General features: G+C 38.3%; 1 protein-coding gene across 4 annotated transcripts in view; it reads left to right on the top strand.

The window, feature by feature from the left end:
• The window catches only part of SCAPER (S-phase cyclin A associated protein in the ER), a 150494-nt gene that overhangs the window by 48211 nt on the left and 76343 nt on the right, over nt 1-25940 (top strand). For all 4 annotated transcript variants that reach the window (XM_068144135.1, XM_068144134.1, XM_068144133.1 and 1 more), the window contains exons 19-22: nt 788-940; nt 2265-2372; nt 15865-16001; nt 19566-19631. In XM_068144135.1, coding sequence (XP_068000236.1) covers nt 788-940; nt 2265-2372; nt 15865-16001; nt 19566-19631 — 464 coding nt within the window. The remainder of the gene's footprint in view (nt 1-787; nt 941-2264; nt 2373-15864; nt 16002-19565; nt 19632-25940) is intronic.

Below are 25940 nucleotides of genomic sequence, written 5' to 3'. Positions count from 1 at the left end.
AGCTTAATTGACTGTCCAGTGAAGAACCAGGGTGTCAGAAGTTTTGAAGAGATATTCACTGTTTTTCAAAATGATAAATTTCATTTTTAAGGTTCTGAGGTGGAATGATATATTAAAGTTTTATTTAATTATTAATTTTATAAGTTTTTATTCTATATTTGCAAATCAGTTTTCATATTGGTGTTATTCTCTGTCTGATCTCAATCTGAAACACCATACTTGTACCATAAAATGCAGCTTTTTTAATTAAATACAGGTTCATAGTTGAGCTTCTGATTTTAAATAATAGTTTAGATTTTGTTGTGCTCTCACGAGGGTCAGGTATGAAAGCCAACTGAAAGAGAAATAAAAAGAAGTAATCTCTTTTACTTCCTTGTATACTTTATGATTTTGTATCTGTCAGTGAAAACAGCACTGCCTAAGTTACATATTTGTTGCATTGAAAGGTGAACTTGTGTTCTGTACTAGTGTGTTTCATTAAGAACAAACCAGAGCTGATAAATGTAACTGAAGGGTTTACAGAAGGATTTGCAACAGATTAGTAATTGATAGTCACCTATGAAACACATATCATGCAGACTGATTTTTAAGTCATAGGATAATGTTATTCTCTGCCATGTATGGTGACTTCTAATGCCTTCCAGAAGTAAAACATTGTTTCAGTTTAACAGGGGTTCATCCTGACTCTAAAGTGTTTGGTGATTCCTGCCATTTCTTTGCGTGGTTTAATTCCTTTTGCTGCAGTTCAATGTGTTTTCCTTTGTTGCTTCGACTATTTTCCATTCAGCACGATGAAAGCATTAGAAGGCACATGGAACAAATTGAACAAAGGAAAGAGAAAGCAGCCGAATTAAGCAGTGGAAGACATGCTAATACTGACTATGCACCAAAACTTACACCGTATGAACGAAAAAAACAGTGCTCCTTATGCAACGTAATGGTAAGTTTGCTAGGAGGAATACTGTCAGAGTTGCCAGGCCAACCTAAGCCCTGAAGCTACAGGTTGTGCTTCACTCACAGATGGCAGTAATGCACCTCTACTGTGGCCCTACTCTGCTTTTGTCAAGTGCAGCTTACCTGCGATTCTTCTGCCTATAAATCAGGTGGTTTAGGGAAGATTCAAAAGAACTGTTGAGGTGTAGGTAGCTTAGAGAGTGTGGACAGTTCTCAGTTATTATCTCTCTCATCTGGCAAAGCAAGAATTTGGGAGCAGTGAATGAAGGTACTTGAAAGCCACACTTAAAGTAAAGAAAGTGGGTCTTCATATAGTAGGTAACTGAGCTGTGAACACCTTGTAAGATCCTGTAGATATTGGAGTCAAGAAATTCTTGAACTGAGTCTGGTTGGAGGCTTAGAAGTGTTGAAGGAGCGAATCAGTGTTAGCTTTGTCTCTACATTTCCTTAGCTGCCTGATTTATTTATGTTTTTGGATCACTGTTGGAAGCCACGTACTTTGGTAGGCAGACCTATGGTCTCAACAGAGTAGCTCTTCTTGTGTCCTCCATGCCATATGTCTCAGGAGTCGTGAAGAAGAGGAAGCCATGCAGTCACTGAGCAGGAACTAGGGAGATCTGTTCTTGTTGATAACTGGTTTTACTGATTTGCAAAGACTTACATGTTACAGAATAAAGCCTTATAGCCTCCCAAGCATTACTTGTTGAATTAGATGAGATTGCACGGGATCACCTTAAGCAGTGTTGGAACAGATGTCAGGTAGACCAGCCTGAAGCCTTGTGTAATCAGTGATCATGCATTTCAGAATGAAAGTCCAATATCTGAAGTTAGATTGGAGTGAAAGTTAGATAAGAAGTTAAGAGTTTTAAAAATCCATTGTTATACTGCTGTCTTGCAAATCACGTTGCAGTTTACTCTGAAGCTCTCTACAAAAGATACTTATGTAAATTGGATTGATGAATAAAGTACTGTGCTTGAAATTCTGAACATACATATTGGCATATATTTACAACGGATGTGAGGAGGAACTTCTTCACCATGAGAGTGGTGAAGCCCTGGAATGGGTTGTCCAGGGAGGTGGTTGGGGCGCTGTCCCTGGAGGTGTTTAAGACCAGGCTGGATGAGGCCCTGGCCAGCCTGATCTAGTGTGGGGTGTCCCTGCCCATAGCAGGAGGGTTGGAACTAGATGATCCTTGTGCTCCCTTCCAACCCTGACTGATACCACTATGATACTACTATTATGATACCGTTTTTTACACATTATGGAACTGTCAAGGAAAAAAGTTACTATTAAATCCTTGTCATTACAGATTTCATCAGAAGTATATCTTTTTAGCCACATTAAAGGGAAAAAACACCAACAAGCTGTGAGAGAAAACAGTAGCATACAAGGACGAGAGCTTTCAGATGAAGAAGTGGTAAGTTCTGTAGTACTGATTTCTGTATACTTCCAGTTTTAAAAGTCATCCCACTGAATAGCCTAAGAAAGTCTTGCAAAGTCTGATAAAGGAAGTGAAGAAGGATATTTGTGTTAGTTTGGGGATAACGATGCCTTTTAGAATATCAAGTACCAATTAAAAGGAACACAAGAAACAGTGGATTCAAACTCTTCAGGTAATTGATGTTTAAAATACATTGTGTATGAAACGTAGTTAATTGTTTTGTCTATTAATCTAAAGGTGACTTTCATCTCACTGTTTCATTGTAAAAATCTGCTGTGTTGCAGGTGTCTGCACGTTGATTTGCTTTTTATCTGTTCCTTCCTGTTACTGAAGATATCTCAGTCCTTTTTTACGTTTTCAGATGTGCTATCCTATGCATCAAGGTCAATAGTGTAAAAACTGTAGTCCTAAATTACTTTAAAATGTGAAATTGGAAACACTTTGCAATTATTAGTGTTGCTATAAAGAACATTAATTCGTTTTTCAGTAGCTTCATTAGAAGAATTGGCTCTTAGGGTGATTTTTAGGAATCATTGAGGACATTTTATACTAAATAAAGAAACCTTACTCTTTTGGGGAAAAAAAAAAAAAAAGGCTTCTGAATGGTTGTCTGATTTAATTTCTTGTTTATGCTGCCTGAATTGAAATACAGTATTAACTCAAAGCCTCTCCTGTGAGATGAATTAGAATAGTCAGACTTTGAGTTGTTTGATACGGAACATTTGTCAATGCTCATTTTGTGTACCTGTCAAATGTCAGGCAGAAATACTGTACAAGTCCTTTTCCAGAGTTGGTTTAGATTTTATTTCATTGCACTTGCAATCTGCTCAGAACATCAGATCTTTGACCGTCAGATCTTTGACTGTCTCCTCTCCTTCACAATTCTTGTTACTACTCTGATTTGTTGAAATCTTGTGCTTTCTCTACAACTTCCTACATTCAGTAATAACAGGTTTTTTTCTCTCTTTTAAAAAGCTTGGGAGAGTAAGTCTCCAAGGCGTTGAAATCTACAGAGGAGCTTATCAGTGGGAAATCAGAAAAACAAAGTTGGACAGAGAGTAGTCTGGAGGAGTAAATGTTTGCTGTGCCACAGTTTGTTTTCCCTTTCGGAACTGTAACTAAGTGCCTAAACTATCTTTTCAGTTTATTTTCTCCTCCTTTAGAGTGGTTAGTGGAAATTATGTGGGTTTGGATTTCTTTGGAGATGCAGGTTTGCCTAATTAGATATATAGGAGGAGGCTTCATACTGCATCTGTTTTCCTGGAAATGAAGCTGTGAGATTTCCCAGAATCTTTCATGTTGGTACACACACCAGTGGGCAATCTATAATACTGAAATTTACTTGTATCTGTCTAGCCACTGATAATTGAACTGTGGTTATTGCTAGCTCAAATAGATATGGACAAGAACTGTGAACTAGATTTTCTTTTGACTGGATGTTATACGCTGTTCACAGCATCTAATTTGACAGCTTCCAGAAAAAGAGATCACATTACAAGAGCTGCATGTGTGCCCAGATGGTGAAAAAGAAGTTCCACTAGAGGGCACAGATATCTTTATTTTTGTGGTGTGCAACATCGTGTGCTTAAGTCCAGTGTTTTTTAGCAAAACGTTTTGATGCAAACTTAAGACCAAGGTTAAGGTTAAAGATCTAGGATTTCTGGAATGCATACTTAGTGCAAGAGCAAAAGGAGAGAATGGTTTTAACGGAATGAACATCTTGATAACAATAGCAGATTTAAATATCTTTAATCAAGATGACACGCAGTATTTGGTATAGTAGCAACATATGGATAATTCCATCGTTAGGTATTTCATATTTAATTCATAGCTGTATTTTAATTAGTCTGAGTATACAATTCTGGACCATACTATTGTAACCTGGAATTTCCTTGGCCTGAAGCCCTCTCTTGTTTTGCTGTTTCTCAAAGAGCGGTAATAAGATAGACATGCTAGAGATACCGTCCCTGTAAGGTAGAAAAACAATTTCATTTATCAATCTACTTTGTGTACCTCTTTATTCAGCATTCAGACTTAATGCCAAACTTTGCCTCCCCCACAACCTGAGGTTTTGAAATACTTGAGGAAAAAACTGCAGGGAATCCATATAAAATTCGTAGTTACTTATTCATCACTGGTTTCAATTTTTTAGTCAATCAAGGTATCTGTAGTGAGAACACACTTGTACTACTTAAAGTTATTACTTGTCATCTGTGATGTCTTTAGATTATATACATCTTGCCTGCACCCCTGCTTCTTGGACATAAACCATTTTATTTATATCACCTTTGACCTAATAAAATGTCACCTTTAACCTTATGCACTTGACACCTCAGATAACTTACTCTTGATCTTTGACTTATTTTGTGTTGAGCCTGTTAAGTATAATGGGGAGCTGTCTAGAAAGAAAGGTTTTTTTTTTCCTTCTTTTACATTGTAATCTAACCAGAGAATTTCTTTATTAGTACTTGAGAAATCACAGAAGGTAAGATTTAAGTATCTCCTCAAGACTTTGGAAACTGGTTGAAGTAATTGGTTATATAATATGTTTTCCATACAGTAAGGATGTCTGTTGGTTGTTTTGGCTGTAAGCATGCAGTTAAAAGCTGTACTTGAATGATCAGTGACACTAATTTCTCTGGGCCAGCTGGATGCTGGTAGTTAATCTTGCCAGTAGAAAACCTAGAAAAGGGTTTTTGTTTTTGTACCTTCTGTAGGTTCTGTAGTTTCACAAGCATATTCAGAAATAAAACCAGACTTCAAGTAGGAACAGTTTTCCCTTGTTCTGCTTAATTCCAGTATATATTGTGCAAGAACTGACAGGTAATAGTTGATCGTCAAGAAGATTGATTCACTTGTAGAAGTAATCTATTTGGTCAGACTCACAAGGAAATAGTTTTGTTATAAATGAAGATACTAAAAAAGTCTGAAGTTATTTCTAAGATTGCATGACAGCTTCATTTCATCTCAGCTTTTTGGGTTTTCTTCATTGGGGTATTTATTGGTCCCCAGCTGAAGAGGATGTAGATTTCTCTTCAAGGTAAAATCTATTGTTTTTGAAACAATGGTAATCATGTGAAAGCAAACTAAGTTCTATTCAAACTTCTAAGTTCTTTTTAACTTTTCTTTTGTTGTATCTCATTTATTCATGTAGATTGGCAAAACTCTTTCAGCAGGACAGGCTTCAGGGTAAAAGTCATCTTCGCTTCATTGTAGTTCTGAAACTTACAGTGCTGCTCCACATTTCACCTCTGTCTTCAGGTGCTCTGTCTACATTTTCTCCCTTAAAGTGCATGTCTTCTTCCATCAAACTTTCAGTTTTACCTTCTTTTTACAGTGTTATTTTCTATGCCATTGATGACCTATCCCCTCTCTTAATATTCATGTTGCTTTCAACTCAGCAAAAGCTGTAAACAGTGCATGCAGTTTGATCTCATTGACTTCACTGGAATAAATTAGTATGTTCAAAGTTACAACTGATGTTTTTGCTGAATCAAAGCCTGTGTGACTTTTCACAGTGAAAAGGTGCCTTCTGAAAGGTGACAACACACAGTGGTTTCATTAGACTGAGGAGTCTCTGCAAGGGCCTTATTTGTTCCAACCTGTAGCTCTTAAATTACTTACCCATTTTTATACCACTCTGCTTTCCCTTTTTGTCTTTGCCTTTTCTTGTCTATCCTAGTTTGCTTTCTTTGAACCATTATCCTATCTGTTGTGTGTCTCCTGCCATTTTAATACCATGGTTTAAAGGCACTTTTAGAGTATAAATCATGTAATCCCAGGCAGTCTATGAATGTTTCTAGTAAGTGAAAAGTACTTCTAAAAAAAACCCCATGAAATAGATAACTTGGCAGGGGTTTCGTTAATTTATATAAGGTGCAGGCTAAAATTTTTTGTATTCCAAAGCAGGATGGAGGAGCATTAATGAACCTTTACTTGCATGTGTGGAAAATGTGCCCCCCCCCCCCCCCCCCTTTTTTTTTCTCTTTTTTTTTGAATCAGGGAAGCAAACTGATTCTCCTGTCATGGTATAAATGAAACAAAAAACTTTTAAATGCTCAAATGAAAATACAGTCTCACAATGGAGCAAAGAGCTTATTGCTGTCTGAAGACTGACAGCATGAAGATGTGAGGATTTATAGAAAGATAGGGTTGGTTGAGCCCACCCACATTCCTTTTAAAAACATGCATTGCCTCCTCTATAGTGTGGGCTGTTGAGCTGGCTGGGGTCGCAGTGCAAGCCTTTCCTGGCGCAGATCTGTCTGGATTGTAGTGGGATCTGATTTACAATGTGCATGACTCTGCTGGCAGGTTCCCCTGGTACAGGCGCTCTTACGCTGGCAGGACTGCGCTTTTGCCAGGATGTGGGGAGAAAGTGGAGTTGTGCTGGTGCAGTTCTGTTCCAGCCATGTGAGCTTTATAGCTAGTACAACACACAAGCAAAGCTGATGTTCATCATGAGTTTGAATTTCTAAACGCCTTCTAGGGGCAAGAGGCTGTTTTTCTTTGAGAAATCAAGCTGTTTTCTCGAAGTTGTGTGCTGCTTCCATTATTTCTTACATAGGAAATGACTGAGGGTAAGAGATGTGGAAATGTTTTCATACCTGACCTTTGCTCTTTTTCTTCAGAAATATTCTTGTAGAGAAACACAGCAGAGCCTGCACTTTGCTAACTAGTTTTTCTTTAATTTGTGATATTTTCATTAAATTATATATAACTTGTTTTATTGCTTCAGCATTAGCAGTATTGGGGAAAATCCTTTTTGCTTTCCCCTCTGAATCAAGAGTATTTTCAAGTTCTTCTATTTAAATGAAGAATAGTATCCCATGAACTCCTGTCTAAAAGATATGATTAAGCAGAATGGAAAATAATGAAGGTGAACAATTTTTTCACTTCATCTAATAGAGGGGTTTGAAGTACTTAAAAGACCACATAGCCACAGGTTTTAAAATTGTTGTGCAAAATTAATAGTTCAGGGTTTTTTCTTTGAACGTTCATGTGTGTGTTACATGTATGCTTGGATTCATTGAATCATAGAGTATTTTGGGGTTTTACAGACCTTAAAGATTATCTAGTTCTAATTCCCCTCTGCCATGAGCAGGGGCACCTTCCATTATACCAGTGTGCTCAAAGACCCGTCCAATCTGGCTTTGAACATTTCCAGGGATGGGGCATCCACAATTTGTCACTGGATAATCTGGTCCAGGCCCTCACCATCCTCACAGTGAAGAACTTCTTTCTTAAGTCTAATCTAAACCTAACCTCTTTCAGTTGAAAGCCAGTATGCCACATCCTATCATTACATGCCCTTGTGAAAAATCCCTCTCCAGCTTTCTTGTAAACACCCTTCAAATACTGGAAAGTGACACAGCAGATGTGGGAAAGCTGCTGTAAGGTCTCACCAGAGCCTTTTCTTCTCCAGGCTGAACAATCCCAAGTCTCTCAGCCTGTCTTCAAGGGAGGGGTGCTCCAGCTTTCTGAGCATTTTTGTGGCACTCTTCTGGACCCTCTCCAAGAGTTCCATGTCCTTATGCTGGGGGCCCCTGAGATGGATGCAGAACTCCAGGTGAGGTCTCACCAGAGTAGAGGGGGAGTATCATCTCACTTAACCTGCTGTCCACACTTCGTCTGGTGCAGCCAACACATGTTGCTGGGTTGTGTTAAACTTCCTGTCAACCAACACCCCCAAGTCCTTCTCCCCAGGACTGCTCTCAATCTACTTACGCCCCAGCCTCTATTTATGCATGGGATTGCCCTGACAAAAGTGCAGGACCTTGCACTTGGCTTTGTTGAACTTCATAAGGTTGACATTGGCCCACTGCTCATCCATGTCCCTCTGGGTGGCCTCCCCTTCCCTACAGCACATCACCCACACCATACAGCTTGGTGTCATTGGCAAATTTGCCAAGGGCGCTCTGTTGACTCCAATTTCCATGAGTGTGACTGTCCATCTAATTCCTTATGCCCCATGTGGTCCATCTGTCAAATCCATGTCTCTCCAGTTTAGAGACAAGGATGTTACGTGAAGCACTGTCAAATGCTATACTCATGTCCAGGTATGTGAACATGTTGACTGTCACCAGTTGCCTCCTTATTTACCGTGTACTTTAGCATAGTTTCCAGGAGGATCTGCTCCATCATCTTTCCAGGCAGAGAGGTGAGACTGACAGACTTGTAGTTCCCCAGGTCTTCCTTTTGTCTCTTTTAAGGAATGGGGATTGTTTCCCTTTTTCCAGCCAGTGGGATCTTCACTGAGCTGCCATGACTTCTCAAATATGATGAATAGTGGCTTAGCAACTTCATCTGCCAGTTCCTTCAGGACCTGCAGATGCATCTCATCAGGTTCCAGCTACTTGTGCACCTTCAGGTTCCTTGTATGATTTCAAACCTAATATTTTCCTACAGTGGGCAGTTTTTCATTCTCCCAATCCCTCCCTTTGCCTTCTGTGATTTGGGTGGTGTGATGAAGACTGAGGCAAAGTAGTTGTGCACCTCAGCTGGCTTTTTTTCCTCAGTATTCAGTTTTAAGCTCTTGTGTTTAATTATTCAAGGCTCTGGACTTTCATGTGAGCCTGATTTTTATTTTTTCTTTTGACTGTGAGCTTTTCCTGCCTAATGTTCACAGCCTTGGTCTTCTGCTGGTGTCTGTTTGCACTCCAGTCTCTTCTGAACGTTCGAACAATCAGTTGTGACCATTACAACAATCAGTTGTGACTCAGCTCTAGTGATAAATAATACTGAAGTAATTTCTGCAAAATACAGTGGTGCATATGGTTTGGTCATATGTTGAACAATATTCTTGTTTCTGTTATCCACGGAGTTACAGAATATAGACTTCATTTTAAAGTCTTGTTTTTCTTGGCATCTGATTATAGTTTTCCAACAGTAGCCCATTTTTCTTCTCTGTAGCTCAGTGGAAGCAATCTAAATCACCTACAAACAAGAATTCCCCATCCCAATAAAGCCTCAGGTTCCAGCTTTACTCAATTTTTACTTTTTTCTTGAGGAAGGGAAGATTTCTGGTTTTTTTTAGAGAGAGGCTGTATGTTGCCAGAAGAATGGAATTAGGCCAAGTATCTGTGGTCCATTTTTGTTTATGGATGTTTCATATCTGTTGGATACCTGTGGTCCTTTCAGCACGGAAGCTCTGGCCTTGTAATTCTGCTGTATGTCCGTTTGTCCTAGAAGAAGCTGTCATGAAGGATCAGGTAATTATGGAGTTTAATCCATGCTGCAGTTTGCAGAAGGTCTCTCAGTACTCTATACATCAATTCCAGTTTTTATACTTTGCACAGCAATAGCTTCTTACCTTTAATATATTGCAAAGTCCTGTTTTTCTTGGCAAAACTGCACATGATTAATTGTTTATTGGCTGTGCCTCTAGTTGTGATAGATCATTGCCAGCAGCTGCAGCCTTCCTCCTTTTGGCTTGGGGATCTTGGATATTCACAGCCAGTAAGAAAAAGTACTGCTGGCAGGGCCAAGTGCGCTCTCATTTCCCCCTTTCTCTTTCATGCCCTTGCAGCCAGAGGATAATGTCAGTGCCTTCCAGCTTGCTTCCCTCATCTGCAGAAGGATGCATTCTGTGTCCAGTGTGCAGGATATTTATCTAATGGAAGAAACAACTTCACTTTGCCTTCTGTTCTCACATTGCAAGTGAGAAGTGGAAAGGGGATGGTACAAAAATCCCAAGAAATCCCTGAACCTATTATCTGTAATATAATTTGCTATTTATCTTAGCGGCAGGCTGTCATATCACTGAATTTATAGCCAAGCAAAGTGACTGAAAGTGCAGTGAGTATTAGCAGTAAAACTTGTGTTTAGTTTGGACATGCTAAAAAGCAGTGTTAGTCTCTCACAGAAAAAAAATTAAATCTTAATTAAATTCAAGAAGTGAAGGAAAAATTACTTTTACCATGAAAGGTCAGTTTTAAATGAATAATAAAAGCTTTTTAATGCTCTACACTTAACTTTTAAAGCACATTCAAGCACAGAAATGTGAGTAGCTAAAATCTTGACTTGGAGAAAATAATATTTGAATAGCTGTTTTTTAATAACCTGTTTCTTCCTATATGAAGCACTTAAAATAACTCTAATTAATGAGAACAGAAAAATAACTTCCCTATTTTGAACTTTTTCCATATTTTGGAGTGGATCATCACTTGTGGCATTATAAAGGGATTTGATCATAAGTGACCATTTGTGTCAATGTCAAAAATGGAAGTTTGCATTTGATAGAACTCATGGTCTGCAGCAGCATCTGGTTTTCATATTAAATATTATCCCAGGCTATGAGGGGAAATTTTTCTGAGTTTTGTTGAAACATGTAATAAAATAATGGACAAATATTCTTGTGGTAATGTGATTTAGAACCCAACCTCAAAACCCTCTCCAAAAATTGGCAAATACCTCCCCTAGCTGATTATAGTCAAGTAAGAGTAGTTATTGCTGACATTGGTCATAAATATCAAAAACACTTTGAAATTCTTTTCTGCAGTTACAGGATATTGTTTATTTTTAAACAGGTAAAGATGTTAGTCCAAAAGATCTATGTGGACTTCATAGCATCTACCTGTTGATTTGCCAGAATATATTTTTAATGCACCTTATGTTTATGCAAAATACAAAGTTTGCCTTTATTTTTTTTTAATGGATGACAGCAATTATGATGTGCCATAAGCCTCTGCAAGTATTTCTTTATAATCCTCTTTGTGTTTATTATTATTTTAATGCTGATCTGAGAGGGCAAACGATAACAAGTGTTTAGAGATTGTGAGGAGGGCAAGCACTAACAAGTGTTTGGGAGTTCTGGAGATCAGATTCTGATAAATAGCTAGAGTCAGGTATTTTTCAAGTTGCCTTGGTCTGCAGAATTGGGTTAGAAAACGTAAGAATGCCTTTTCTTTCCAAACTTGGGGATCCGAGGTTGGAAGGAATACAAAAATAATAAGAATAAGCGGTCTTACAGTATTCTGGCACTTCTGCCTCACTTCTGGTGGGAAGCCAGAAATACAGAGTAGAGGAACAGAATGAAAATTAAAAATAATATACAAAACCCCCTCAACAATTATAAACTTTTTTTGGATTCCAAGAAGGTCATTTTAACTCAATTTTTAAGGTGAAAGTCCAGTAGCTGGAAGGGTTTTCCACTTAGAGTAATTGACTAGTTTATACATAATGGAAAGATGCTAATTAAGGGCTGTGTCACACTCTATATATTGGGAAAGTCAGGCCTTCACATGCCTGTTGCTGCATGGTGGCACAGGAGGCTTCAGAGCTTATGGAAAGCAGCAGAAGATACTTGATATACTAGGTGATGATCCTGGCCACTCCTGCAAGCATCTAACTGGCTTCAGACCAGGGGATTTTCAGAGCCTTCCTTTACCAGCTGTTACTGCTGTGCATTAGGGGGAATATCATGCTTTATGAGAGCCAGTGAGAAGCAACATGCACACAAGAGAACAGGGGATCCTAAGTTACGGCTGCCCTGCAGCAACAGATGCCAGGTTGTGATTTTGTTCTCAGCTTGAACAAATACAGATGTTTTACTGCAGTATTGTCCTACCTTTGCAAGCCTGCCCCAGGCAGAATTCATAAAGAAGGCAATGCTTACTTCAAAAGAAATGAAGGGGTAACAAATATTTGTGTAATGCTCCCTCCTTATTTTAGAATGAAGAAATTTTGGTAGGAAGAATTCTGCTTGGCACACTTTACATCACAATTTAATTATGTTACTATAAATACTTGCTGAGCAGTGAAATTAATAGTAGCTTATATATAATACAGGCAGCCAAAAGGGTCGTAGTCAAACAGACCGGATAGGAAAATAGTTTTGTAGTTGTGTTCTGGTTTGATAAGTGCTTACATAGCCAACATTTCATCTATGAAGGACAGGTAGGTGGATGTTGTTGCTGTAATCAGGACATTAAATGGGGAGAGCTGGTCAAGAGTAGATGTTATATGAAGAGGGTGTCAAATGGGAAACTTACTCCCCAGCTGTTGTATTTTATCTATATTACTGAGGTTCAGAATCTGTTTTGTGGTATGGTTCTCCTCATCTGAACTGAAGTGGATTGTATTCAACCATACAGCTTTTCTGCACTTCGTAGTACTTTGCTACACTTTCCAATTTTGCTCTTGTACTTTATTTCAGAGAATATTGACGGTAATGCTTGTAATATGAGCATGTCATGCAAGGAAAAGGGATGCAATTCAGTGTATAGAGAAAAAAATTGGTTAAATGCTTAAAATTATCAGCTTCAAGATACGAATTATCTAGGTAGTTTTTCTGTTTCAGTCAGTTGAATGGCACTAGGCAATAATCAGCAAGAGCATGACTTCATGAGTGACCTTATTAATTTTATCTGTAATGGTTTTGGCAGCTCACATTCTCATGTAGCTTGTAGATAAAAACTATCTTGCATTTGGAAAGTTTCAGGATTGTCAAATATGGGTTCTGAAGTATGAAAAATTATGGCAGGAATCTGATACCTAATGACTATCATAACTGATTCTATTTTAATCCTGAGATAAAAAGTATTCTGTTAGGAATTCTGTTGGCTTTGCCCTGTATTATACAGAAGTCTTAAAGCTTTAGAGCAGTTGAGCAGCTAAAATTGATATTACTGAAGCTGCAGTGAGCATATTTTCTGGTTGTAAATACAGATATTAATAACAGAAGCTTTCATGAGAAAAGAGCCTTTACTTATTAATGCTTTGGATTTTTAATGGCCTGCATGCTCTGAAGTTCTGGAAACTTACTAATGTCTTGAAGGTTTAGGGCATTACATGCTCAACATAGCACAGAATCAGGCCGGTAATGCCCCTTCGTATTGTCATAAAAACAAACCCAGAATGCCTCTGTGGAGAGGGTAAGTTCATCTGATTAAGTCCTACTGCAGTTAGCAGTTACTTATATGAAAATAATAATAAAAAAGTAAAGGCTTTTTGAAGAAGTGACTAGATAAGCCAGTTCTTTGGCATTACCTTTATGAGAAGTAAAGCCACCCTGAAATGGAATTGTTTCATTATTGCTTAAATAAAAGCATTCAGAGGATGACAAAAAATTGCTTTCTAAATATGCAGTGGCTTCACTCACTTTCATACACTTACGACACTTACATTGGTAGAGTTTTAACCTGTCCAGCTAATGGTTGTGCAGGAAAATTTTCTCCTGAATTGAATTATTTAAAGGATTGGACATACTGTACTTCAGTATGACTCTGGTTTTTACACCCTTTGTTTTTTTTCATGTATCTGCTTGCTGCTTAGTAAACATGGTAATAAGTATTTTTACATGGCTGTGCAGCATAATGTAACAGCAACTAACTTCAGAAGTCAGTTGTCATTTAATACCAAGCTCTTACTTAGAATTGTTTCACACCTGAATGGTGTGGATCTGCCTACTGGGATAATCTGATGCTTTGATCTGCACCTTCAAAAAGTGGTTGTTTTTGTGACAAGGTGTTATTGCCCTACTTTAATGAGCTTTATGTATGAAGTCTGATATCAATCCGAACTGCCACACGTGAAAGCTGAGAACTCTGAGAAACATCAGTCACAAAGGAGCTTGAGAGTTCCGATGAACAAAATGGTTTGTAACTATCCTGTGTGCTATTGACAGGAAGACCTCTTCTGGCTCTCACAGACTGATAAATGCATGTGCTTGTTGAACCCTAGAATTATCTTTGAGTCATCTGCTAAACCACAGATAAGATTAAGAAAAGGAGATGAGTGTTTGCCAAGGGGATGCAAGGCTTTGCCTCTCCTATCTGCCATGTTTGCAGCTGCCACTGTGGAACATTGGAGGACAGCAGGTTGACTGCACCTGGAGCGAGATGTTCTGCCCCTTCTGTGAGGTGGTGTCCATTTCAAAGTGCAGTGTTAACTTCAAGTTGCTCCCTTGCCACAATGAAGGGTTTAGTAAATAGTTTGAAGATCTTATGAATGGAGCACTGGAACAGACTGCCCAGAGAGCTTGTGAGGTCTTCTCTGGAGACATTCAAAACCTGCCTGGATGCATTCCTGTGTCACCTACTCTAGGTGGCCCTGCTCTGGCAGGGGGGTTGGACCAGATCTTTCCCCTAACATTCTGTGAAACCTGATTCACTCTTGAACAAAGATACAGAGCTATAGTGATAGTCCTGGTTAGTTTTGTATGTTGCAGGTGCTTCATCTCATAAGACCTGAGGTAAACTGATGGTAAATTACAATGCTAGGGTCTTCTAGTTCAGTTGGAAAAGCAGGGATGTATGTATCAAATCCCACTGAAATAACAAACTTACTTTTTTAATGATTTAGCATCCATAAAATGTCACAGGTTAAGAAACCTGAAGCCTGGTAGCAGAGCAGGAATAGTGTTGTAGTCTGTTCTGGGGAAGTCCTTCCTTTTGTTACAATTGAAAAACTCAAACACATCAGTTCCCTGCAAAGTTTCAGTCTTATGACCCGTTTCCTGTTTTTCAAATGAAAGTTTAAGGGAAAAACTGTTAAGTGGATGTGGAGGGATGCAGCTCTCTGAGGAGACAAAAATGAACTGGGATGGTTTATGTTCTGCGCTACTACAGATGGGTTAAGAACTAAATCATCAAAAATGGGGATATTTTGCTCATCTTGCACTATTGAATCACGCCCTGAGTGGACAGCCTCTTGACATGCCTTAAAGTTTTTTTTTTAAGGACATCTTGCTAAAATTCCATAGATAATATTGGAGTGATTACAAAAGCTGTTAGGATTGTGAATGTATATAGCACAATCCATGGTTTGAACAACTTGGACAGTACACTGAGGAAGAAATGTCCAGGTGCAGTGGGAGAGTAGGCAGCATTCCTTGTAGAATTTGCTTAGATGATAATGCTTAATTTCTTCTAATATTAATTCAGTATTCCTTCAGCATTCATATGATTTAAGACAGAAATTTCAGTTACTGTTTTGACCAAATATATATTGCTAGGTTATGTTATGCAGCAATGCTTTACAAAAATTAAATGGGCTTTTTCCAGGAAATTTCACAGAGATTTATTTTGTTTTCAACAGGCATAATATTCTTCTGAATCAATGAAAGAAAGTATAGGTTGTTTTCTGGAAAATACTGTCTATAAATTCTCTCACACTTCACCTTTTACTTTGAATTTTAAGGATAGTTACCAAAAAGGAAGGAATAACCACATCTGATTGTGGCATTAATAATTTTCAATAATAAATTACCCTTCTAGACCGTGATGACCTGTACTTCATAATGTGTGCAGCATTCTGTACAAAAACAATTACAAGCCTCAGTATATTAAAATTGGAGTAAATACATTCTAATAGCTGGCAGTAAACCAGCTGTTTATAGTTACTTAAAAGTTTCTCTTTATTTTCTTCATTTGATGTTGAATATTTACCACTGTTGTTTCCTGAGAAGCCGATCTGTAATGCACAGATTCACGTGCTGCAAGGTTCAATATTATTTCAATATTTTCTGCAGGAGCACTTGTCATTAAAAAAGTACATTGTGGACATTGTAATTGAGAGCTCTGTTCCTGTGGAGCCCTTAAAAGATGGAGAGGAGAAACAGAAAACTAAAAAGAAAGCCAAAAAGCTGAAGGCACGGATGAACTCCAGGTACAACAAGTTATTTTCTTTTTTTTCCTTCTTCTTTTTTTTTTTTCCTTTCAGTTTTGTTCTGAAGTTTACCTTTTGTCCTTTAGTAGGAGTGCAGTGGGAGGCTGAAAAAAAAAAAAGTAAAATTATTTGCTTTGGGAGTGTCTTGAAAATAACACTGATGAGCCTAATTTATGGCCACTTTCTCTGATTGGGAAAGAAAACTGAATATCGATCTGGAGCCCTTGGTTTCACCTGTTAAGAGCTTTTCTCATAATTGGATGCCAGTGCCCTGCCAAAACTGTAGCCTCTTCTAGCATACAATAGCATGTTTAAATTTGTGTAAACCATGCCTATTTTTCTTCCTAGCTATTGATTTTTAAATGAAGTATCAAAGAAAATCAATAGTAATCAACAAATAGGAGTCAGCCTGCTGTAGTGTCAAATCCCATGACTAAATTTAATCATTTTTTGTTGCCTGTCACAACAAAAAGAAAGTTAAAAATATCTTAAAATGGAAAGTGAGTTGTCAGACCTGCAGTTTGTCATTAGTCTAAAAAGTGACATCTGCAAGTGGCATCAGTATGATGTGCAGGACATCATTATATCACAAATTGGAAGTGTCAGTCTTTATAGCTGAACAGTCCCTAGCTGAGGTTAATACTTAACTGAATGTTGTAACACCTTTTTGCATTTCCCTCTAAAAATACTTCTCAGAGTTTAAGAGTCATTGTTGCAGATTTCTCTGACTTGTTTTTAAGCAAGGAGGGTTGCAAATAAGTGAAAAGCACCCGAATGGTTTATTAACTTGCAACAGTACTAAGAATGTCTTCAAATCAGTCTTCAAAACCACAATACTTTTACAATCTGTAACTGCTGCTGATTGCTTTCCTCTTTGGATGAACAAATCCACTATCTGAATACCACATTAGAACACACTGTTGAAACTGAATAACATTCTTCCACCTTTCTGATTGCTCAAGATGCAGACTTAGTCTTATTACTGATTGATTTAAGGCAAAATGGTTCAATTGTAATTATTTCTCAGGATCTGCTTCTATTGAACTTGGTAACAATTGGTTATTGGCATTGATAGTTGAACTTTTTCAGAACATTTTGAATTCTTACGTATCAGCCTACTGGGTGAGTCAGCATATGTGTCATCAAAAATTACAATTAAAACTAACAAAGGGACATAATTTACAAAGGTGATGCACACTTGAAAAATACACAGAAAGTTTCAAGGTCTAAGAGGAGTTACATTGTTGACAACAGGAAATTTATGTTCATTAAGCTTATTTTTAGTTTTACAGGGTGGCTAAACTTTTTAGTGGGATTTACTGTCTTTACAAGTAACTGTTTCACAGGTGTTAGCAGCTTATCTACAAACCATGATTTAGTGCATATTTGCAACTATTCCTCTTCCCTGGAAAAAGAAACAACAAACCCCCTTGTACCTCAAGATGTGAAATTGAGTTTCTAGGAAGCTGTGATGCTTTAAATACGTAACCACATCCAAATAGGATCGTGTTGCTCTCCTGAGTTTCTAGCTCTTAAATCACTGTTACAATTTCAAAGCAGTGAAGTGCAAAGATGAATGGGGGGAGAGATTGTGATCAATGGGTTATTAGATAAGTTGAGAAGTTTTGTTAGTCTTATTATTAATATTTATAACCCGAAGCCGTTAAGCTGGTGCAGTAGTAACAACTGATATATAGCTACGTAAATTATCTCAGGTTAACATGTATGTGCTGCTAGCAGAAGAGCAGTTTGGTATCCACATGGCAAGAGGAAGCTTGATGAAAGCTAACATCAAGGCATAGAGTTACCAGATAGGTAGCATGTACAGTTGAGATGTGCTTCATGATGGATATACAGCACTCCAGACATGTTCATTTAGTACCAGATATTTGAGGTGATTATTCATGTTTGACTGACTTGTCTGTAGGAAACACAAAGCTGAAATGTGTTGTTTCTGGCTAAGAGGCAGGAAAGAAGGCACAAGGTTAATAAAGGAATCTCACCTTCATGTTTAATACTAAATTCAGTTGTGATTAATAGCTTTATTAATGATCCACAAATCAGAGCTAGTGGTAGTGTAACAATGTTTGTATGTAGCATAAGTTGTATAGGTTAAGAAACCTAAGGAAAAACTTGAGTAGCTTGGAAAAACTGGAACAGAAGGGTGAACACAAAGTGTGAAGAAACATTTTGTTTATGTACTGAGAGAAGTGTTAGGAATTCAAACTTGACTCATTTTTTTTTGCAGTGCAGAAACACATTTCCCACTGCAGACCATTGTCAACATTTTAGATTTGGAAAAAAAAAAATGTATGTTTGTAAAGCTGACAAGAATGTCAACTGACAGCAGTTAACATTCCGATTACCTTGAAAATTAATAGGAAATACTGTTTTGATGGGTGAAAATAGCCCAGTTATACACTTCTGTCTGGAGGAGCATTTGTCCTTTTCCTTTGGGGCTTCTTATGGTTGCTCTTGGTAGGAACAGGCATATCACATACTTCAGCACAGAGTCAGTTCAGTGTGCCAGTGAAGTTTCCTCAGGTATGTGTACAGGTTTTTAAAAGAATTTGCCACACCATGGATGGTGTCCTTTTTTCATCAGAGAACACAACCTCAAAGAGGTTTGAACAGTGGACCTCCGTGAAGTCCCTAGAGATCCACGTTGCATCTGTGAAATCTTCAGAACAATTATTGAAAGAGCAATTTTAATGGATCAAATTTTTTTAACAGCTAAATACTTTTGCTACCTGTTGAATGTTCCATCATCACAGGGCTCTGTCTCCCAGAACTGAATATTTTGGCATCATCGTAATGTCTGGATTAGTTTTACTTGTTGTTAAAAAAGGGTTACAGGATTACCACTATGAATCCCATTTTGGTTGATGAGTTGGTCATGGTATGTTGACACAGGCTGGCTAAAGTCAAAACAAGCAATGCAAAAAAGTCTCCTCTCTCTCTCTCTACTTTTGGCGTATTTCCTACTTTCTGGCATATGGCCAGTGCAAATAATACTTCTAAGGGACTGAAGAGGTTTGTGTTTCTGATTCCAGCAGTAAAACAGTCATGGTACAGGTATTTACTTCTCTGATGTATGCCTAACAAGGGTCATTGTGTTACAATACAGTCATTAGTTACATAAACAATACTCCTGTGCCTGTAAATATAACAAATTATGTATGTATTAATTATAGTCTCTGTGATGTAGTGATTTCCCGGCCTTCATTACTTGTCTAAGTTACTAATGCTTTGATCAGGTGAATGTGATAATTTCATAGTAAACAGCAGGTTAGCACAGCTGTTTCAGACCATTTCCTACCATTTGGAAAGTCAACTTAAAACAGCGGTTTGTGTACTGATGTTATTCTAAAGTAGTAATATGAATCATAAATTGTTGACGGCCAATGGTTAAGTATCAGCATGGGTTATGACAGGGTAGAATTGACGGAACTGCAGTGCATTGCTATGGAGTAGACAAACCCCAAAGGTTAAAGTGATCTTGCTGCTATTACATACTGTACACTTTAGACAATAGTCAATAATAATGGGTATTTTCTCCTCCAGGGCAAAGGAATATGAGAGTTTGATGGAAGGAAAAAATGCTGTCTCTGATTCCCCATTTAAAGCCAAGTAAGCATTTAACTTCATATATTTTAGACACTTTTTTTTTTTCTGTCTGTATCAGAAGTGCTTCTGAAATTCCCAGTGGAGCAGGTGCTGTAAGGTTCCCGGTCAGTATCGTAAACCATGTGATATGCAATAGCAGAGAGAACATAATGCTCATCCTTTTCTTACCTGGAAGCAAGAAGGTTCCAGCTTTGTACTTTAAGACTGATGGTGAATATTTAGCATGAGAATTCTGGCACTGAACATGTTGTAGTTTGCCTCTATTTGGTCAGAAACAAAGGTTCATATGGTGAAACTGCAGATATTTCACTGCACAGACGTGTTAATCTGACGTTGATTTGTTTAATTTTTTTAAGAGAATAGATCTTTTTATTGTCTAGGACAAGCACAGGTGAAAACAGTTAGATGATATGATTAAAACAAGACCTATCATCACTGCCAAATTCTGCCTCCTTAGCTGGAATTTGAAAATTTCCGGGCCTTTGCCTTCTGATTCTGTTGGAACTAGGTGGCAAAAAAGGTGCAGAATATTTTGATTTCCAGAGAGGTTTTCCTAAGGTCCATGTACCAGGTATTTTAAAAGAAACTATCTAGCTGTAGAGTAAGTGGAGCACATGATCAGTCCTTACAGAATAGGAAGGTTGCTGGTAGAGCTCTGCAACGTATTCACAAGTGACTTGAAAAAGAAGGTGAGTAATGAAATGAGTGTGATGATGGTGATGATGCAAAGACACTCATGATAGCAGGGACAAGAGCTGATACTGAATGATAGTTTTGAAGAGAGTGAGTGACTGGGTAGTAAGATGGCAGGCAGGTGAAATCCAGTGTATATTAAGTGCTACACACAGAATTCCATTATGTACTATTTCTTGGGCCATTTATGTCTCTTGAATACTATGTGAGCTTTTTGTCCTAGAAAGGATATACCAGAACTGTTAAAGGTTCGGAGAAGGCAGGAAGTCTGTGTTAGGGATTGGGTAAACTGGTACATATCATTCTGGTGAAAAATGTGATAATGGGAGGAAGTTCTGGTGAGGTTATGTTACAGGGATATACATGGTCATAAATGGCATGGGGCGGGGGAAACAAACACTGGTTCTTAACATATGGATGTATGGGACTCACTACCAAAATCTGGCAGATGCTAATAGATTCATTGCTGCGGTTCTGAGAAGCTACATCCAGCCCAAGAGATTCCTAAACTGAAAATAGTGAAAGAAACAGATTAGTAATGAGAGTTATGCATGCTTGCCCTGTTGTTAATTTTCCTCAGACATGGATATGTTGCTGTTAAACAGGATAGTGGGTAGATGGTATGCCTTTTCTTACAGTTATCCTCATGAGGTCTGTACAGGTCAGTCAAGAGGCTGTGGTCTCTCAACAGTTGGATTCAAAAAGCCTTTATCCTAAAATTACATGGGCTTTACGAATTGGGGATATTTGTCTTTAGAGTAAGCTAATAACCTCTACAGGATCCTGTGTGTTTCATGGTTGTTTCCATCAATCACAGACTGATAATACTGGTTGTAGTCAGGAAGGAGTTGGTCTCTTCTCCCAGGCAACCAGCACCAGAACAAGGGGACACAGTCTCAAGCTGCGCCAGGGGAAGTTTGGGCTCGACGTGAGGAGAAAGTTCTTCACCAAGAGAGTCATTCATCATTGGAATGGGCTGCCCAGGGAGGTGGTGGAGTCACCATCCCTGGAGGTGTTCAAGAGGGAATTGGATGTGGCACTTGGTGCCATGGTCTATTCATGAGGTCTGTGGTGACAGCTTGGACTCAATGATCCTCGAGGTCTCTTCCAAACTTGGTGATACTGTGAGACTTGAAGGTTGTCTTTTTTTCCTTTCTTCAGAAGTTACTAAGATGCTCAGATCCTTACTGTTCAGATTCCTTGCTTGTGCATATAACTAGCCTGTATGCAGTATCTTTTACACAGTCTTTTCAATAGTTTGAAAACCTGTGTTTTAAAAGAAAAATCCATCACTGAGGTTTGACATAAGAAAAGGAAACATCTCCACCAGATGGCACACCTGCATAAACACACTAGGGAGGAAAGTTCTGTTCTTGGCTTCCTTTCGTAATAATCAACACTTCAATTTTCAAGATTAATTTCATGGCATACTAAGACTTCTAGATTTGTAGCTTCTGTGTTTTGCTTTTCTTTGCTACCAGAAATTAAAAAATTAGGGCCTAGCCCCCAGAAAGTAGAAATGTGTGTGAGTGACTGCAGATATTGGTAAGCTGTAGAGCTTCCACTTCAGTTTCTTTCTGATTCTGACGATCGCTGGTGCCATTTGGGCAGTTGTCTCAGCTACAGTAAGAGATACTCAGTTTTTTACATTTTTAACATTTTCTCTTTCTTTTGTAATCTCTTGACTGATCCTGACTTCACAGTTTTCATTTCTCTTTACTTAACAAAATGGTAGTGTGCTTTCAGGCAGCATCTTCTGTTGCATCTGCTTTCTTATTTGTGTCTGTTAGGGCTGCAGCCCTTTTGATGTGAACTAGCATGATGACCACTGTGTAGCTGAGATCTTTTGTCACAGGTCTCGTGGGAGACTTCTTTTGCAGTCTTCATGTAGAAAACTAGTGATCTGGCAGATGCTAACTTCTGACCTAAACTTCAAAAATGTAGTTTTGGATATCATTGTTACTGTTATTTTCGAAATTACACAACTTTTTACCTACCATGAGGGCTCAATTGTTTGTCACCTTTGGAATTAAGAGGGTAGCAATGGGAGCTGAAGTCTGAACTGATTTTTTAAGCAGAGAGGGCTGCCTATGAGTGAACCAGAAGTCCAGTTGTTTCTATTAAAATTTGTTTACTTTACACAATACATCACAAAATGGAAGAATGATAGGGAAGGATAGTTTTATCCCCTTCTGTAAAGGAAAGGATGAGAGGGCAAAAACTGTCATGAAGCAAGAGGTTTAGCCCAGACCATATCTCTTTATGTGGAGAAATGTATTCTTAATAACACAAAAATTAATAAGAAAATACCTTTTTGGCATAGGTAAGTACAGGATCCTACTTAACCAAGAATAGCAGGAAGAAGAATCAGCTGAAAGAAGTAAACAATACATCTCCACTGAAACATAACTATGTTGAGAAGCCATAAAACCAGTTAAGACTATTGCCTTTTTAGCCAGAACCTGCGAGCTACAGAACTACTACTGCACCTAGCTGAGAGAGAGAAAACTCTTGCCAGTCCTAGGAGTTTTAACAGCTCTCAGGAGATCTGTAAAGTTACTGGGAGAAGTTACCTCAGAGAACAAAGGGGGCAAAACCTGAGAATGCTAAATGCATTCTAAGTGTCTAAAGAAATCACAGTACTTTTTGTTTATCCCAAAGGAAGTTTTGAAGTATTCAGGTTGGAGTGGAAGTATAGTAATGAGCAGAAAATACTTTGTAATTTAGTGAAATTTCAAAACAAACCAAATTTCAAAATTCCATTTAAAATATGGCAGATTGGTAGATTGATTTATTCACTTAGCAGAAGCAAAGGTGGCTTAGAATGAAATAATAAAATATAACTTAGGTGGTTTTGCCGCATTTCTTTATTCACTCCTCTCCCCCCAAATTCATTGTGTGTTTGCAAACAACTAAAACCATTTATGGAATGCAATTTCTTATCTGATGTTAGTCATGTTGTCAGTTGTTAACAGAAGAAAGACAGAACCCAGAATTAGTCTTTGGCAGGTAAAAAGCCTTTTTAGATCACCTTCAAGATTAAGCCACTTTAATATTACAAGACCACTGATTTCATGCTGCAGCTGATAGATTGTTTCAGTAGTTCTGCTTAGTTTAAGGTTAACAGATTTATAAACCCTTTTGCACTAAGGAAGCACTGATCCAAATGCTTTCCAGGCTTTGCATTGGTAATACACTAGTATCAGTAAGCAGCCAGGGTTTCTTCTCTTCTGGTAGTCATGATATCAAAGGTAGACTTTTTCCACTTTCAGAATACTGAAGCTGATTCCTGAGTGGGATTGTATATGGATCCCAGTAGTTCTTTTTTCTTTTCAGAAACAAGAGTTTCAGAAGATGTCTGGCAAGGATTTATTTTCTTTAAAGTATCTTAAAAAAAAATAAATGCATCCTTTAATGGGAGGATAATTCCAAGCACTGCTTACTTGGTAGGTATTTTGTTCTCTGAACCATTTGATGTGGCAAGAGGGACTTTAAAGGGAATGGACTGAGGACATTCTCACCTGGGAGCAGCCAGAATGTTGCTCCTGGATTCTCTCCACTATAGGAATTCAAATAAATACATTCAGAAAATAGTTTTCAGAGGAACATTTCACCACTTTCCAGATAAAAGCCCATTAAAAAACTTAAAGAAGGTATGTGAAGCTGCTGGTGTAGATGTTTAATGTCTAGCAGTGTTTGGGATTGTGTCAAGATGTAGCACGGTGTTTCCGGTTGCGTACCAGGAGCAGTGGGGGAGTGCCATGTGTGCCACTGTGCATGTGAATGTTACTGCAGCGGATTGAACTGCTGGCAGTATGGAATTGGGGGGGGTCGCTTTAAGAGTGTGCAGCATAGCTCCATTTTGGGCTGGGCAGGAACTGCCACAGACCCTCTCAGTTCTCTCCAGGCACAGCCTGCATCGTGAAGAATCGGGGCTGTGTGTCTGGCTGGCATCTGGCCGCCCTCAGCGGGAACATACAGGAGGAGTAACCACTCCTTCCGGACAGGAACCACACAGAATCCAGTGCTCTGCCCAACCTTACTAATCCTTCCTTGCATACGTTCAGTGTACAGCCAGGAAATCATGGATTTAAATGTGGAAGTGCTGAAATACACTGATACTGTTTCAAGGCCTGTTTTTTAGAGATGAAATGTGGTCTATAAATATTAACAGATCTTTTTCCTTGAGCCTATAGAATACATTAAATCTGCTAAAAATATTAAGCCCATGTTAAAAAGAAGCCCTTAACTCACACAATACTTTGTTTTACATATTTTGTCTATATACTTGCTATATAAGCCTTTAGTATGAATAGCCCTCATTTTCCCATTTACTGTGCAAAAAGATCAGATAATTTATTTGTGTCTGCTGAACATACTGCTAATTGAAGTTTACATTATCATAACATTCCAAGACCAATCAGTGCCTTGTGTCCTTTCTGATATTTCTTCCACTTTCTGAATTGTCCACTTGTGGGCAGTACTAAAATCTTAATTAGTGAGATGTAAATAACTTCAGATAAAAAGACATTAACCTTAAATTTTCCTTTTATTTAGCCCAGTAAATTTTCACTTACATCATTCACTATACAGCATAGTAAGCATTGGAGGAATGACAATTGTGAGGCAGAAGGAGGATTAAATAATTATCTTGAAATGTTTGGATTTGGACTCAACAGTATTAGCACACAGTCACTGGATCAGGTGTTGATACCACGCTGTATTAATCTACATCATGTAGAAAGTGTACAAGGAGTACAATATGTACAAAGAGTTCTTTTTCCAAATCCCTTCACAGCAATGATATATTCAATAGCCAAGTACAAGGCATCTTGCACTAGATCTCTAGTCCTTCAAAACAGTCCTAAAATCAGTCTTATGTCTCTGACACTGCCAAGATGTCAGTGTAAAGGATATGACATTAAAATGATTTCTCCAAGGTTCATTTGGTGGGAGGAGGGAGTTTTTATTTCCCTTCCCTTCACCACGTGATCACTTAGCATATGTTACCTTTCTTTGGCAGAAGACCAACATGCAGTAGAAGGTAATTCTTTAATATGGCAGAAACAAAACCCTATTCTTCACATTGCTTACTGTATGATGCTGAACACACACTTAGAAAATTGGAATTTTGGTAAAAGAGTCCAGAAAGACTTTCAGAAGAAATGGAATGCTTGAAGATTTTTTTTGAGAGTTAATGTGTTGTACAGCAGGTTTTCTTAAACTGAGGACAGAAACTGAACATGGCATTTCACTTGTGTGACTTCTTTATAGAATAGAATAGAATAGAATAGACCAGGTTGGAAGAGACCTTCAAGATCATCACGTCCAACCTATCACCCAACACCACCTAATCAACTAACCCATGTAACCAAGCACCCTGTCAAGTCTCCTCCTGAACACCTCCAGTGATGGCAACTCCACCACCTCCCCAGGCAGTCCATTCCAATGGGCAATCACTCTCTCTGTGTTAAACTTCCTCCTGACCTCCAGCCTGAACTTCCCCTGGCGCAGCCTGAGACTGTGTCCTCTTGTTCTGGTGCTGGCTGCCTGGGAGAAGAGACCATCATCCGCCTGTCTACAACCTCCCTTCAGGTCGTTGTAGAGAGCAATAAGGTC

The sequence above is a fragment of the Melanerpes formicivorus genome, unplaced genomic scaffold (assembly GCF_026170545.1).
Source record: "Melanerpes formicivorus ecotype bairdi unplaced genomic scaffold, bMelFor1.0.p_v2 SCAF_10, whole genome shotgun sequence".
NCBI lineage: Eukaryota > Metazoa > Chordata > Aves > Piciformes > Picidae > Melanerpes > Melanerpes formicivorus.
The sequence above is the reverse complement of the archived record's forward strand: the minus strand, read 5'-3'. Positions and strand labels throughout refer to the sequence as shown.